Raw genomic sequence first — 16543 nt, forward strand, 5'->3', positions numbered from 1 at the left:
AGCCCTTTGGGTGTTGGCTGCTGCCACTCGGTAGCAATGTCTTTAAGCATTATGTTGTGTAAAGTTAAACTAAACCAAACGCATAATTGAAAATGGAACTCATCCTCCTCTAAACTCAGGGCTCAAGAACAAACAGCCAGCACATTATGTGTCTCACACAGGTTTTTATTTTCAAATCAGAGATGGGTTTCACTAGAGATGAAAAGCCTTACACATACACTGTACAAATGTGAAGAGTAACAAGTAAAGAAACATGTTTGAGGATCATCCCCATTCATTCATATTCTTACAATCATACAAAAACTGAAATCCTGTTTAGCAAAAGTTCTCAACATGCAATGTCCACCACATCAACATACTAACAAAGAAAAAAAAACTATAAACAATATTAACATACATTCAGATATGAGTGGAGAGGATGTGCAGACTTTTGTAAAGGGTGTCACATTTGTGAATATCTTAACCCTTGTTACCAAAATGGATTCCTTTTGTTTAAGGAATGTCGAGGGAATATAGAGAATAACGTTTTACATATAGACGAGTAAGCGCATCCTTACACTATAAGCGCATCCTTAGTTCCAATCTCAAATTGCGATCTTCATGACAATGTGACCATGAAAAATGATTCATAGTGCTTGTCAGAATACAATAAGTTGAATGTTTACGAAGCAAAAAAAAAGTATTTTTTTTTTTATCCTCCACAATAAGGGTTAGACTCAATTTGAATTGTTTCCTAAAACTTTGCATTTTGTGCCTTTTGCCGTATCCTTCCTCCTGGATACTTTTCCATTCGATCCAAGGCACGAGGGAGAGTCATTCTAGAGTGTCATCGATCATACTGTCTGTTACTGTCCCAGGTTACGGGCCTGGAGGACTGGGTGTAGCGCTCCATACTACCACACCATCCACTACAGGTGCCACCAGTTGGGGTCGTTGTGCCAGAGTTCAGTTTGGTCCCTTTCAGTGGAATCCCATGTAGTTCCCATCCAGGAGAAATCTAACATGAAGATCACACACAAACAGATGGGACACAGTTAGTGTCGTAACACCATAAACTCGACGGGAACCGCTGGTTGAGAGAGTGATATCTACAGTATAGATGTAGGTGTGAAAAGGGAAGCCAACAAAAATATACACACAACAGAAAAGAGAAGTACATGCAGGGTACTGTCAGGCACGCCATGCACTCCTGTGTGGAATGTCATGTCTGTAATGAACATTTAATATACATACTGTATACAGGTATCTATATAAATAAAGTTAATTATTATTACTACACGTATAGCCGAGGACTGCGCCCGTGCAGTGTGTGCTCTCTGATTTCACAGTGGACGGATGGCCTAGTTCACAGTAGCAAATTGCCTAGTTTACAATAGAAAATAAGTGTGTGAAAAGGCATGGTGAGCATGTACAGCGCTCTGACAGCACGTCTAGCAATCCCAAAACAACATGACCATGATGGAGTCTCAAAACACAGATGGTTGTCACTACGACGAACAGCCTAATACCGTGTCTCACCCGTGTGTGTTTGAGTGGATGTCTAATGGTCTTCCTCAGTACAACTGGCCACAGCGCCAACCATCTCTAGAGATTCTGACTGGTTTGGCATTGTGTCAGACCGCGACACTTTGCATTCTGGAGAAACTCTGTGTGGTGTGAGCATTAACTGATTAGTGAAACATAGAAGTTAAAGGGTTAAGTCATTAGGGGAGACAGAAGAAAAAGAAAGCATGATTATCAGGGTTGAGTTTCAGGTCTCGCAAACATCTGCATGCTGGAAAAATGACCATACAGCATCCCACACGGTGTAAAGTCTCTTGCAGTGCTAGCTGAAAGTGCACAGGTTAGTCATTCTAATCTATCTAGGAGTTCATCTGCAAGCCAAAATAACCTGGACAGTGATGAGAAGAGGAGGTGGGAGGAGGAGCCGTAGCAAGAGTAGCAGATGCTACAAAGCTCCTGAGGATCAAGCTCATAACAGGAACAAATGACTGGACAGGGACCACATCCACAAGTGTACCTGCCGTCGGGCACGGAGAGGAGACAGCGTCAGCGGCTACGTCAGCTACCATTCCATTTCTAATTCAATCATTCTGGGTGAACCTATGTCATTGTCCTTGGCGGAGATTGCTCCGCCCACTGCTATTTGAGAATATCGGTTTTCCCGTAAACCCAGTAAGTCGTCGATTCCAGCTCCTCCCGGCAGCGTGTCCCAAGTGTCCTTGGTGAAGACACTGAACCCCCACTCGCTCCCAATAAGCAGGCAATGCATGGCACTGGTGTGTGAATGTGTGTGTGAATGGGTGAACCAAGCCATTGTAAAGCACTTTGGATAAAAGCGCTATATACTAAGTGTATATATACTAAGTGCTATATACTACACTCCATTTACTATTTATCAACACTGCAGGCTAACGTTACACAAGGCTGAGGTCGGTTCCTGGGTCCTCACCTGGTGTGCGTGGGACTGCGGCTGAAGGGGGCGCTGTGGGGCGCTGAGTGAGGGTGAGGAGGCGCGTCTGCCGCCACGTCGTACTCCGCCAGACCCACGGTCAGCTGGCTGCGCCAGTTCCCCCCGCTGGCCGCCGAGGAAACTGCAGGCGGGGAGACAATGCGGTGAGTCTGTTACCATATTTACCGTATTTTACCGTACCGCGTCCTTCCTTACACAGGCACGGTGACGTCTGCGCGTTGTGGGGTCGGAGCCTACGCGTACCTGAGGAGTAGGAGGTGGCCCGGCTGGAGTGGCTGAAGGGAGCGGGCATGGTCTGGTAGCCCAGGCTGAGCTGGGAGCCGCCGTCGCAGTTGTACGCCAGGCCCCGCCCCCCCGCCTCCCGCTGCCCGCCGCTGCGGTGGTACCAGCCCCTCAGGTGCTCGGCCACCAGGGCCTTCTGCATGCTCTTGGCCAGCTGCTCGTTCCTGGGACCCCCCTGCCGGCTTCGGGCGGGCCGCAGCGTGGCGTAGGGGTTCTGGGACAGTCCATCCGTCCGCCGCTCGCCGCCGTAGCGCCCGTACTGCCCGCCGCCGCCGCCGTGTCCGTGGTAGCCGCCGCCGTGCGCCTGGTAGGAGGGGTTGACGTTGTAGTGGCCCTCCAGCTCGCTCTCGTAGACGTAGGCGCTGTTGGGGTAAGGCTCCGGGTCGGGGCAGGGGTAGCCCGCCAGGTAGTAGGCGGCGGCGGTGGCGGGGGTGTAGAGCGCCGGTGGGGGCTCGTACGCGTAGCTGCACCCGCCGTGGCTCGCCACTAGGTTGGGCATGCTGCCCGTGTTGCCGTACACCTCCACCCGCCTGTGGAGGTGGCGGTCGTGGTGGCGGGCGGCACGGGGGTCCACGGTGCAGTAGTGCGGGCTGCCCGGCGCCCCGTAGTAGTAGTCCAGGCTGGACTGGCTGGCGTAGGACGAGCCGTCGTCCAGGGCCTCGCTGCTGCTGCTCCGGCGGCCCGGCGACAGGGCGAAGGCCGGCTTCTCCGCGTCCGCCTCCTTCAGCAGACGCCACTGGGACTCCAGGCTGCCGCTGCGGTGCCTGAACACGGACTGGGAGCTCCCCTCCAGCCTAGAAGAGACCACCACCACGCAGAGGGTACCCAAGCGCTCTAAGGACAGGCCGGCCGGACCCACCGTCGAAACGGGAGGGTCGGATGTGCTGTGCTTATTTATCTCATTAACCTTCACTTAACCGGGTTTAGATCAAGATTAAAATCTCTTTTTCAAGAGCGACCTGGCCAAGAATGCCAGCAGTATAAACAGTTTCATACACACACACGCGAACACATGCATTAAAAACACTAGATCAGCTCAATAGTATAGTAAAAGTGCAGGGAAGACATAATTATCCTATTTCTATTAAAACAATTACAAGCATCGACAGTTTCTATAGATTTCGCCATGCCTTTATAGTCAAAGTGATGAGTGTTGGGGCGAGAGGGTGAGTGCATGGTTGGGGGGGAGAGGGTAGCAGTCGGGCGTCAGGGTGGGAGAGGATGGGGTGGGGGGGTAGGGGGGGGTTAGGAGGGGGGGGGGTCTCACCTGAGCTGGCTGCTGCTGTAGGCGTTGCGGGTCATGACGGGGGTGGAGGGTACGCTGCGGGGGTCTCGGGGGGGTCTGGGGGAGGTCTTATAGGGACTACTGTGCGCTGAGGAGACTTCCCTGGGCTTCTGGCAGTATTGCGAAGGCTCTTGGCCATCAAACGCTAACCTGCGGCGGCACCGTGATAAAAATATATGATTTGTAATTTTGTTTACCCATGAAATGTATCTGGACTGAAGGTCAGGAGAAAGGGCAGTGGCCACAAACACGTGCTGCGTATTCATAACCTCCTGCGCTCTATAAACCTGAATGAATTCTGATTCTGATAAACGAGTTCTATTCCCCGCTATTCCTCGGGTTGCAGTCGGAGTCCCGTCCCACCTGCTGAGGTTCTTGCGGTGGTGGTGGAGGTGGGCGTGGTCCCTGGGCGAGCCGTGCCTCTCCAGATCATACTCCGCCCCCAGGGAGCGCGGGGGGCTGAGCTGCGGGGAGCACTGGACCGAGCGCGACCGCGGTCTCTGGACGGCGTCCGGGTCATCTGGGAGAGATGAGAATCCGCCCCCCCTTTGGTCAGGTTACCCAGGACAGGACAGGCAGCCACAGCAAAGGCTGAAGGAATTAACTCCTTTCATGAAAACGATACTGGGAGAAAAAAAGAACTAAAAAGACGTCATCCTCACCATCGTCCAGCGGGAGGCTATCTGAAAGGGAGCTACACTCGGAACGAACAAGTTCATCTGTGGAGACAGGAAGACAGATCCGGTTCTGTTTCTGAACATACAGTACTGTACGTACACCACGGACACCGACCCGGTAGCGCTGACCGGCCGACCGGCAGAAATGTGATGAAAAAACATCACGTCACGTGCCTATCGCATGCGTGTCTCTCCTCAACCACGGCAGCTACCTGCGATGATCACCGAGGCCCTCTGCGTGGGCTTCTTGCCCTTCTTGACCCGGTACTGGTTCATCTCGTCCTCGATGTGCTGGAGCTTCTGCATGGCGTCCAGGCAGTTCCTCCTCCTCTTCTTCCTCACTGTCTTGCACAGCTCCGCCTCGTTCGCCAGCTTCTTGGCCGCCTCCACGATCTTCCGCTGCAGGGCGAAGCGGCTCTCCAGGTTCCTCAGGTAGGGGTCCTGCGCATCAGGACACATTGGAGAGGAAGTGCTTACAAGTACCATTCGTCAAAGGTACTAGCATTTCTACTAGCATTTCACCTAAAGCCAAGCATTTTTATTAACAGAAACGAAGGGCTAGTTGCACAGACATGGATCAAGCCTAGTCATGGACTAAATTGTACTTTCAATGGACAATCTCCATTGAAAATTCTATTTAGTCCAGGACTAGGCTTAATCCATGTCTGCGCAACCATCCCTATATGTACTATCAGATGATATATATGCCTGCTACCAGTTGAAATACTGCACACGACCACTCTCTGTAGTGTGCACAGCACAAAAACAGCTGAAAAGCACCTTACTGTACTGTGCTGTGTTAGAGTGGCGTGCTTATATATTAGCTAACACACAGCACCAACAGGACAGGACATGATTATTTCCGGTACATGCCATCAGCAGGTCAATACAGACCTCGTTGTATGGGAAGAGGTCGTCCAGTTTGAACGCCGTGCCAACGCGTCGTCTGATCTGTGGGGGTCTCTCGCCCGAGGACAGAGGATACTCTTTTGGCAGTTTGCCCGTCAGTTCCTGAAAACACCAAATGAAGCAAGCGTGCACTTAATCGGCGGGGCAAGCGCCAAGACAAAACCGATCTACCGTGAAATCTCCTCCCAGAAGGCCACACGGGTTTCACAAACCATTAGACCCCAGTGGCCTTTCAATCCCCCAAATGAATCAATTTACAACATGACAGGTGCTCCACTGAGTGAACTTCACCACCCTGACAGAGTCGGTGACCGCGACAGTCGAGAACGTGTCGACAGCCGAGAACGTGCAGAACATTTTCAAAGGCTCTCACAGCTTCTCTCAGGCAGATCTTCTTCAGCTCCTTGGTTTTGCGGGCCAGAACGTCCTGGATCTCTTGTTCCTTCTTCCGAAGCTCAGAGATCTTCTCCCTCTTCTGCTCCTCGCTCACCTCGGAATCGGCCGATCCTGCGGAGATGACAGCGTTTACGGTACATGGTCACCACCGCGCAGTGCGCCTGTCTGCTCGTTTCGAGTAAACGTCTGACGACATGGCGTTCGCGTAAATGAGGGTGAAGCCTACCGTCTCGTCTGGTGTTCCCATATGAGGAGGAAGTTCCAGCTGTAGAAGCGCGGTCTCACCTGTGGATACGAGGCTGCCGTTGCTGGCCATGATGAGGTTGTTCTTTAACCCCGTGTCCCCCAGTCGTGTGATTTTCGACCCCCCGTGCTCTGTGAGATCCATGGCGATTTCCTCCAAACTTCTCGCTGCGGCAACTTTACCCTAGGCGAGACGCAGAATGAGATCAGAGATCAGGCGATAAAACGACTTGCAGTTTGCCTAACGATGGACGATCTATTGCGTAAAGGAACTTACTTTGCTTTGCTTTCGGTCCAAGTAGAACTGATGCTGGCTGATGGCCATGACCCAGATGGTTTTGATGAGGGAGTGGCTGGCGTACCACGTGTGGATGACCAGGCCCGTCTGACCGAAGGTGCGCTTGGTCACAGCCCGCCTGGTCACAGGTGCACACAAAACCACCGCTTTTGAGGAGGCGGGACGCGTGCCGATTGATGTCTCATATCACTCAGGTAATACACGGCTGCTCCGATACGCCTCGGAAACTGCGCTACCAAAGCCCGGCCCGTCCGTCCGCCCGCCCGTACCATCTCGACCGACGGACGGAACCGCCGTTCGCTCACCTGTGCGGGTCGTTGACCTCAACGGCGAACTTCTTCTCCCGAAAGTACAGGTTTTCCAGCTGCTTCCACTGGAACAGCTGCAGGTGAAAACACACACACACACACGCAGAGTTCACAACAGCGATGGTGAGATACCGAAGCACAAACTGGAATATGAAATATGGGTGTGGAGGGCGAGCGGCTGTGATTCACAGGGGTGCAGCCATGGCAACCCTCCCCCTGGCGTTGATCAGAGGGCAAAAAAAAAGTTCCTTGAACTTCAAACCTCTACAGAGTGTTCCAATATCAAAGAGGATCAAATCATGAGCGACTGCGAAAGTGAATCATGAGTCAACTCCCCTAACCTCGCCTATAAATAAAGGTAACGCGACATGATGAGGACCATAAAACGATAGCTGGAAGGCTAGCAAACAAACCTGACCCCCTGTCACGACTCACGCCACAGTTATGAAGATAAACCAGTCTGAAACCAACTCGCTGGATAGGCATGGGGTGATGATACAGAACCATGTCTACACTAGTGTAATATACAGGTACTGGCTCACAGGAAATTACTATCAGGGGGTATTTTCCAAAGAGACATCACCCTGTGTAACACTTTCCATGGCTCATCCTTGAAGCACTCCTACAGTGACCAGATGCTGATTATAGCTGGATATGAGGAGGCCATGAGGGAGTGAATCACCAACATGTCTTGATTCCGTCGGCCAGAGAGACAAATTATACAGCCTGTCGTGTTACTGGTACACAGACATGAGACCCCAGAATAGCTCATGCTGTTATGATGATATAGTATCTGTACTTCGCCATGTAAAATGGTACATACTGTATAGTAACAGTAGCCTTTCTCGATGTGCGTCTGATGTTTTTTGTGCAATGTATACAGTAACATGCATACAGGTCATCCTATCAGAAGCAAAATAGTTGCCAAACTCACTGCCATAAAACTTAAACTAGGAAGATCAGTATACGTATAAGTATAAGATCACTGAAAAGTGAAGCTACGTGTCTTACCAGTACAGTAGCTGTCCAGTGTGTTTTTTTTAAGTTCCTGTGTCTAATCCACTCTGACCCGCTCCACTTAACGCCAACGCATACTTTGGCTCTGCGAGCTCTTCAGCTCCCAGCGTGTCTCTTCAGGTATTCTCAGCTCCCTGGCCCCGCCTCCCTCCAGCTGACATCACAAACATACCAGCCTCCCTCCCTCCCTCCTCGACGAGCCCCAGTCCTACCCCATGATCGCCCTCACGGGTGGGGAGCAGCACCGACAGAGAAACAGGACTGGATATCCCTGGACTTCACATCATCACGTCAGCTCTAAACGTTAGATTTCTATACAAAACGTCCCAAACTTTTCACCTCTACACCCGGCCTTGTTCTGTCTGCATGCCGGTTCAATCCTATAAGCACATACAAAACAGCATGACAGATCAGAGCAGGCACATGGGTGTTCCCTCTGTCGACTCAGCTAAAACAACATCAGCAGAACCAGAAGAGCCGGTTGCACTCTTCATATAGAGGACTTTTAGTCGCACATACACACAGGACATCATGTTACTGTGTCAGGATGAGATTTTTTACCACTAAATGTAATCAAATCATGTTCGCCATAATTGGCTACATAGTCGGGTATAAGGCCTCTTGACACTGACTTTCAATTCTGGCCTAGTCTGCTCCAGCTGTGCTCCATGGGGCCTAACCCCTGTCAGTGGAGCAGTTGATGAATGGATGTGCGGGCTCCTGTGAGTCATCACGCTGAGTGCAGGAGGAATATCCTTGCCCCGTCGTTGAATCATGACCGTCCTCAAATGGCAATGACAAATGGCAGCAAGCTATTTAGCTTGTCTCGTGTTGTCTAGCAGTGTCATATTTCATGTTATTTGCGAGGGTTTGTCACCCCACACTCAGAACCTCTTATGTTGTAGTGACAGACGTCCATTTGTCTCTCGTCTGCACAGTAGCAGGCGGCCATTATGCAAGTGGAGGAGAGGAACTGACAAAAATGGCAAATTAGAACGAACGGTTTACCTTTCTGGGTTTCAGTTTGTCCTGTAAATCATACTGTCCGATGCCCTTGTAACTGATTCCGAGCCACCAAGGGATACCCTGCTTATCCTGTGAAGCAAGACCACAGTTTAATGTTCAATGGCTAAACTCCACACATGCACACACCCACACACACCCACACACAAAAATATGTACGACAAAAAGTTATTATTGACTGGAATAGAGAGCAGAGCTGACAGATAGACAGTAGATTAAAGTTCCAATAGGTACTGTATGATAGTTACCTTTACTTCATAATAATGAACACCATACGTGGGTAGGGATTCTACTAAAGTCAGGTACCTGAAATGAAAGAATTGGCATCAGATTTTCTATTCCATCACGCGGTTTGTGCACCAGATGGCGCTCTGGAGTGGACAGTGGAAGGTGCATCTGTTAGAGAGCCTGTGGTGAATCACTATTATTTAATGGCAAGCCAGCACCCAGAGTGGGGTCATCGATTTCTCTCAGAGCACGGCCGCGAGGGAGATGAGAGACAGAGAGTGTGTGTGCATGTGTATGTGTAGGCATAGCCATACAAGTGTGTGTGTGTGTGTGTGTGAGAGAGAGAGAGAGAGAGAGAGAGAGAGAGAGAGAGAGAGGGGGGGGGGGGGGGAGAGAGAGAATGATTTATGAAGTCGGAGGCAGGTAGTGTCTTTTATCTGATGACTACTGGTAAGCAAGCCACTCTAAGAGTGCTCACTGTTTTCCCAATACTCACTGTGCAATAGCCTGTCCTCTGGATGCTCCTTTAAGCTGTTTGTAGTGTTCAATCACTCGGTCCTCACTGCAACAGATCATTAGGATGACATCTTCAACTTCCATAACTCTATATATTTGATATAAGTAGCCTTGAGAACCAATGGTTCTCGTGTCTAGTGGCCCATAGGACAGGAGCCTGTCTCTTGATTCCTTAGCGTGAGGCAGCTTGACGTACAAGACACCCCGTGGACATGACACTAGTATGTCACAGGGTCCTACCCCCAATTCAGCCCTTGATGCTGAGTGCCAAGCAGGGAGGCATTGGGAACAATTTCTTATAGGTAAATATACTTGATACACTTGATTGAAAGTCAGTATGTGCAAGCTCATCATGGTCTGCTTAGACCTGCTGAAATGCTGACAGCCTAGCCCAGGTTACAGACTATGTAAAACACTCTCAAGATGTATTTGGAATGTGCGCGTACCAGTAAGCCAGAGACGGGTGCTCCTTCAGTACTCTGGTGGGAAGAGTCGGGAGTTTCTTTAGGTCCGTTCTGGTGTTTTCATCGCTTGAAGAGAAGGACAGACGTTTGTCAGAATCCTACAGCAGATCCGTGACTAATTAGAAATCAAAAGTCCTGCAGCTGCGTAGGCAGCTGAGGTCTTTCCAAGTCCAAAGGTCGACCAGGAGAGGGCTTCTACGGGGGCGCGTCTCCACGACCACCTAGCCACGCAGGTGCAGAGAAGCTGCAGGTGCCGGGACCGAATGCGCAGAGAGAGAGAGAGAGAGAGAGAGAGAGAGAGAGAGCCTGCCAATAATGAAATGCACTTCTGAACTAGCTTCACTCTCCGACAACACAACCCCCCATTTGATGTGGACCAGGTGGCGACGTACTGTAAACAATAGATCCATAGTGTTCCCTGCTGGCTCCCAGCAGTCAGAGAAGGTGCTGATGCACTCCTGGGTTTGTGATTTTTTTTTCTCTTTTTTAAACACCCCGTAGTTACGTTTTGAGAGTCGCCCTCTGCTGTGAAAGCTCAGCTCTGATATTGCCTTGATTTTTAGCACCGTGCGATTCATTAGTCGCCCTCGTGCAAGGTCCTCGGCACTCGACCGGCGGGCCAGCCTCACATCTCAGCCTCATCACGCCCTCATCCACACGAGGTCCGCCAAGGCGGCTGCACTACTTAAGGCATCCGCTTCTCAGTACTGCAACGTGATGCGCCTCCTTACCTCGTATAGTCTCCCTTTGCCTCCTAAACGGACGGAAAAACAACACGTCATCATTAGAGGCTGACATTGTCCTCTTAATCCGCCACCTCACACCACAATGAATAAAACTCTAACCTGCAAAGCGTTCGCTGCTAGTTTGAAGACGTTTTCACTCTCCACCTCGATGTTCCCCTGTGTCGGTAGTAGAGAAAGTAGAGAAAATCACAATTCGTACAAGGTCATAAAGATAGAGGAATGTATATGTGTACTATATATCCCTGTGTTTATAGACAGGAATACACTTTCCATTGGATCTCAGTCCCTTATAGGTCCAAATTGAATTCACACATAAAGGATTCTCTCTGGCTGAGCAGTTCTACTCGTTCTGCTACGTTCAGAACGTTCTACGTTCTCCTCTCCAGCTCAGACACCACAGAGCCCTCCAACCACAGTCTGTCTGGCTGTCTGAGGTCAGAAGGCTCCTCAAACAGTGAGGATGAGACGGTGAATCAGAGCATCTCACAGACAGAGTTTAACTGGGTGACTCACCGTGTAAAAATAGAGAGCACTTACATTGTAGATGGCAGATTTCGCATTGAGGTAGAATAATTCCACTGTTGTAATATCTTTCAGTAGGGTTATGTTCTCTATGTAAAACCTGTAATGACAGTATACATATGCATGATATAAATAATACAAAAGGAATGTCTCTTTATTGGCTTATTTTTATAATGAATGTTAAAACATATACTAAAACTATTGTATGCATTATATTCTACACTAGCATTTCTAATGTAGTAGTGCTCCCTACTGGAAGGCATGTGACACGTGAGGAGATAAAGCAGTACCTGACCAGGAAGTTGAGGGCGATTGGCCCGTCCTTCTTACCTGACCAGGAAGTTGAGGGCGATTGGCCCGTCCTTCTTACCTGACCAGGAAGTTGAGGGCGACAGGCCCGTTCTTCTTGGTAAAGTCATGGTCTAGAACTCTGCGATCCAACTGCAACCATTTACACTGACCACTGCAAGAGCCAATGAAATAAGATGTCAAGACACAACAAGAAGACACAACAAACACGCGCCCACACACTCACACACACACACACACACGCACACACGCACACACACACACACACACATACTTGTCATCAGTAAATGTTAGTCCAAAGTACTCCTTCTCCTTGAGGTTGAAGTGTGAGGACACCAGATCCAGGAGCTCTCGTGACAAAAGCTTGGGCTGTGGTAAAGGGGGGAATGGGTGTGGTAAAGGGGGGGGGGGGGGTGTTTGGGTATGTTAGTTAACATTATTCTAATCTATTTACAGATATAAGCAACAGTGAAATTAAACTGTGACATTCCAATACGGAGACCGCGTCCAAACGTACCTGAACCAGCAGCTCCAGCGTGCGCTCGTCCAAGAGATGCACCTGGCACAGTCTGCCCTCTGCCATCTGCAAAGACCACGCCCACACCACCTTCACTTACAGTTACAATCATTTCCTCTTGCAGGGAATTGTACATTCACAAATGTCATCACTAAGACCTTTTCGTCTCTGCTCAAGTGAATGGACAAAGATCAGGCCGAGGAATCAAACTACAGAGAGAAGGCTTCTTATCACGCTGTAATTCACCATCAGCACAGACCCATGTTTAGCAGTGCAAAGCCCTGAGTATAATCCTATTAAAGAAGTAATCACTCACGGTTGGTCATTACAACAACACCATTGTCTCAATGACTTATCATGTTGGATCACTATGGTAACCGAACAGTAATGTTTTGTTAATAACAGGCTTTTGCTTTAGTATTAAAACATTCGAAACATGCAACCTAGTCCCAAAGGATGCCTTTGTCATCCATTATACCGTGAAGCTCATGCGCAAGATCCTGTGCCCACCCCACCACCGCGCTACGACGGGCTTCGGTAGCGAGGCACGAACCCAGCAGTGGCTGGCAGTCTACCGTCTCAGTCTCAAGCACTTGGAAAAGCAGCATAACGGCTTTCTATATGATATAATCAGGGTGACCTAGTAAGCCTTACCTCCGAAGTGCAGGAGGAATGCTTCGGCAGATAAATCTAACAGCCCTTCTGTGACAGAATGAGGTTGACCAGCCCCCCGCCGCCGCATTTACAGCACAAAGTGAACCTGGTGGAGTCAACAGCCCTTCATGGTGAGAGGATCAGGTAGACCCTGTCCTACTGTTACTGTGGAGTGGAGACAGAACCAGGGAGACTCTACCAGCTGGCGGACACATCTGGATGCCTCCTTGGTCTCATCCTCATCTTCTGCATGTATCTCTGCCTCAACCTCCATACACACAGTCAGACCCAACACCAAGCAAACACCTCCACACAGTCAGAACCAGCACAGAGCAAACACCTCCACACAGTCAGAACCAGCACCAAGCAAACACCTCCACACAGTCAGAACCAGCACCAAGCAAACACCTCCACACAGAACCAGCACCACTCAAACGCCTCTGACCAGAGGGCTGTCCGTACTGACGGCATTTATCTGTCCCCGTGACGCCTGGCACCCTGGTTGTCTGGCCGATGGCCTGTTTGCACAACATCCGCTCTGACCTGCCGAGGGCGGTCTCAGTCTGGTCTCAGTCTGGGTCTAACCTGCCGAGGGCGGTCTCAGTCTGGTCTCAGTCTGGGTCTGACCTGCCGAGGGCGGTCTCAGTCTGGTCTCAGTCTGGGTAAATTTCTGGGCTAACAGTAACAGGCAGCTCTTTCAGCGCGCTGACTTTGGCTCGGCCTCGGGGAACAACGCAGGCCAGCCGGGAGACGTAGTAATCAGGTGACTGGTCTGCACATGAAGTGAGGCATTCTCTGGGGGATAGGAAGCAAACCTCCAGAGCGCCTCCTCCCCCCAGGCTGTCTGTCTGTCTGGGTCTGGGGCTGCACCTGGACAGCGCAGCTCCATCTGTGCAGCCCGCTGGTGTGTTGTAGTGTGGTCTAGAGAGTTATCCAGATGTGCCTCAAATGGACACACACAGCCCAACCCAGCTGTCATACAGTGTGCTCTAATAGTGCTGGGATAAGGTACTGTAAGGACAAGTGAACACGAATTCCAAAGTACCTGTACTTTTTATATATGGCAAATAAACTTCTATTCTATTCTATTCTATTCTATTCTACTGTAATGGTTAAAAGAATTAGCACTCTGGGAAAGTGGGAGGACACCCACTCACTTCCACAAATCCTCCTCTGGGAGATTATGTTAATTACCACTTTATCAATTAAGGCCGCCGACCAGAGCCCTTGCAATAACGACAAGGCGATAAATTATTTTTTATGGTCTGACGTGAAATGAATGCAATCAGCGCAGTGTTGCTTCACAGCAGCAGAGACCCAGAGTTGTTGGCACAGGTGTGTTGTTTTGGTACTGGCAGTTATGACAGCGTTCAGGGCGTACAATGTTTACATTATGAAAGTGCTCATCAGGGTTTATTTGCATGAAGCACGCAGACCAGTATTTCACAGTATGTAAATGTTTGACCACTAGGTGGAGCTATATTCTTATATTATATTATTGTTATTTTATACTGTGGAGCTATATAGTACATATCACCACTGTACAGTTGCATTAAACATTGTGCATCTGACCTCCCCATGAACATGATCCTACATATTCAGTTTATATAAATCCAATTCAACATCAAAATATGAACTGGTAAAGGGAATTGTGAAATGTGGTGAAATCTACGCCATGTTATCAGCTGAGCAGTCTGTAATCTATCCAGCACTGCTGACTATTTATAGCCTATCACCCTGGTCAGATAAGAGCAGCGGCCCCAACTAACCCTGCGGCTCATTGACTAAAGCACAGACACAACTTTCAGTAGCCTACTACAGAGAGGCTAATCGATTCTCATTCATTCACAGAGCTTTACTTTGTAATTGGGGATGCTAGTCACAAAACACTGAAATCGCAAGGGCCGCTACAAAGCGTATTCTTACACACTGAAGAATGGCGTGATTATCACTTCCTGATCCTACAGTATGTCATTTACTGTAGACACATGCTACTTCCCTCTTGTGTACTTGATAGTACTGTACTGTATAGTATATGTTTATCCAGCAGCAGGATCAACGTGATTCTGCTCAGTCACCCAGACACAGCCCATTTGAACCCTCTACGAGACTAGCCCCGCGGCCCCGGGGCCGAAACCAAGCAGCAGGGAAACATGAAAGAAATATCAGCCTTTGTTGCGCGTACCCTCTCGAGACTGGGGCAGATGTTCTTTGAGGAGGGCGCCCCGGGGATACAGTATGGACCAGGGCCTGAGTGCATATGCACATTGTTCAACTTCACCTGATTTTTATGGAACACTCTAGAGAGAATGATGTGACGGAGTATTATGTAGTCATAATAAGTTCCGCCGGGAATACAACATGGGCTTGGGATGGGATTTTCTACAGAGCAATTAATTTATTCAACTGATGCTGATCGCATGTACCTACGTCTGCTATGATGTTTTAATTAGTGGCATATTAGACATCAACCAGAGAGATTTGTCACTTTGTGGTTTAAACAGCCTCTTTGGAGTGAAAGACTGAGACCAGCTCAGTGGTCACTTGACAACTCAATCAATAAAAGCCGACATAAGCACACACAGTGTTACAAGAGAATAACAAGATGTCCTTCCGCAAATATGAACATATATACCTTCCACCAACCTGTATGTTATATGGCACGTTGTCAGACACACGTCACATGGCATGCTTGTGTGTGTCTGGTGGCTGGTTGTGTGTCTCGTTCTGTAGGTTAGTTGTGCTGTCCTGGCTGCTCCCTAGTCCCTATCTTATCTCTTGTTTCTGGTACTTGTGCATTATTGATAATCTGATCTGGACACGTCAGCCTGTAGCTGCTTTGGAGACGCACAGACGACGTCCTCTGAACGACGTCCTCTGAACATGTTTTAGACAGACAGCCAAGATCTAAATTAGCTTTGGAATGATTAACCCCCTTCGCATTTCTAGACGTGCACATTAAGCTACCGTGGATATGTAAACGCTCACTGAACTTGCATTACGCTGTAGCTACACTGGTGTGTAACCAGCCTTACAGGTGGTTTAAAAGTCAACCCAAGTCAGCGCTACGAACATGTCAAAGAGTTGAACATGTAAACATGAGGGTTGTTCGGTTCACCATCCAGCGTAAAGACACAGCAAGTAGCCGCAACACAGTCTTCCTGTGGGTTCCCGTGGCTGTAAACAGGCCACTACAACAGGAGACCTGTTCCAAGACACTAAGTAAAATGATTGATCGACTCTGGTGTAGAGTACAGTAGTTCTCCAGGACGGCAAAGCTCTTGTCCTCCAAGGACAGTCCAGTCCCTCTCTGATTTCATGAGACAACTATCAGCTAGGGAAGAAGGCTTCTCTCTGTGACTTCTGCTGACGTGAACTCACCTTTGACATCTGTACCGGTCGTGACCCGGAGTGACCTCCGCAGCTCACGGCTATAACAGCTAAGATAGCGGTCAGTTTGCAGTGAGGCTAAGCCCTGCATGCAGTCCAGCTGCCCTGAGGAGGTGAGCTGCAAGAGGGGAGTCCAGGGCACCTGTTCCCTCAGGCTTAGCCCCCTCTGGGTCTGAGACCGCGAGCTGTAGGGTGCAGAGTCCGGCATTCTCCCGTATCTGATTTCACGCCAGGAACTAATTTTGCTCAGTGGCAAAATATAATGGCAATGGCGACAGACCGGCAA

The 16543-nt window shown here is 49.4% G+C and overlaps 1 protein-coding gene across 1 annotated transcript; it reads right to left on the reverse strand.

Moving 5' to 3' along the window:
* Nucleotides 1-908: 908 nt before the first annotated feature.
* On the reverse strand, nucleotides 909-12279 carry frmd4bb (FERM domain containing 4Bb; the record flags this gene model as incomplete). The annotated part of the gene is made up of 23 exons (XM_084436041.1): nucleotides 909-997; nucleotides 1561-1646; nucleotides 2453-2594; nucleotides 2717-3549; nucleotides 4023-4190; nucleotides 4404-4560; nucleotides 4703-4759; nucleotides 4930-5158; nucleotides 5612-5728; nucleotides 6000-6133; nucleotides 6308-6449; nucleotides 6543-6681; nucleotides 6869-6945; nucleotides 8897-8983; nucleotides 9160-9217; nucleotides 9636-9701; nucleotides 10102-10185; nucleotides 10851-10873; nucleotides 10965-11021; nucleotides 11403-11487; nucleotides 11758-11850; nucleotides 11971-12065; nucleotides 12214-12279. The coding sequence occupies 23 exons, from the start codon at nucleotides 12277-12279 to the stop codon at nucleotides 909-911; spliced, it is 3084 nt and encodes a 1027-aa protein (XP_084292167.1).
* Between the last annotated feature and the right edge of the window lie 4264 nt (nucleotides 12280-16543).

Source organism: Borostomias antarcticus (genome assembly GCF_949987555.1).
Source record: "Borostomias antarcticus genome assembly, chromosome: 3".
Taxonomy (NCBI): domain Eukaryota; kingdom Metazoa; phylum Chordata; class Actinopteri; order Stomiiformes; family Stomiidae; genus Borostomias; species Borostomias antarcticus.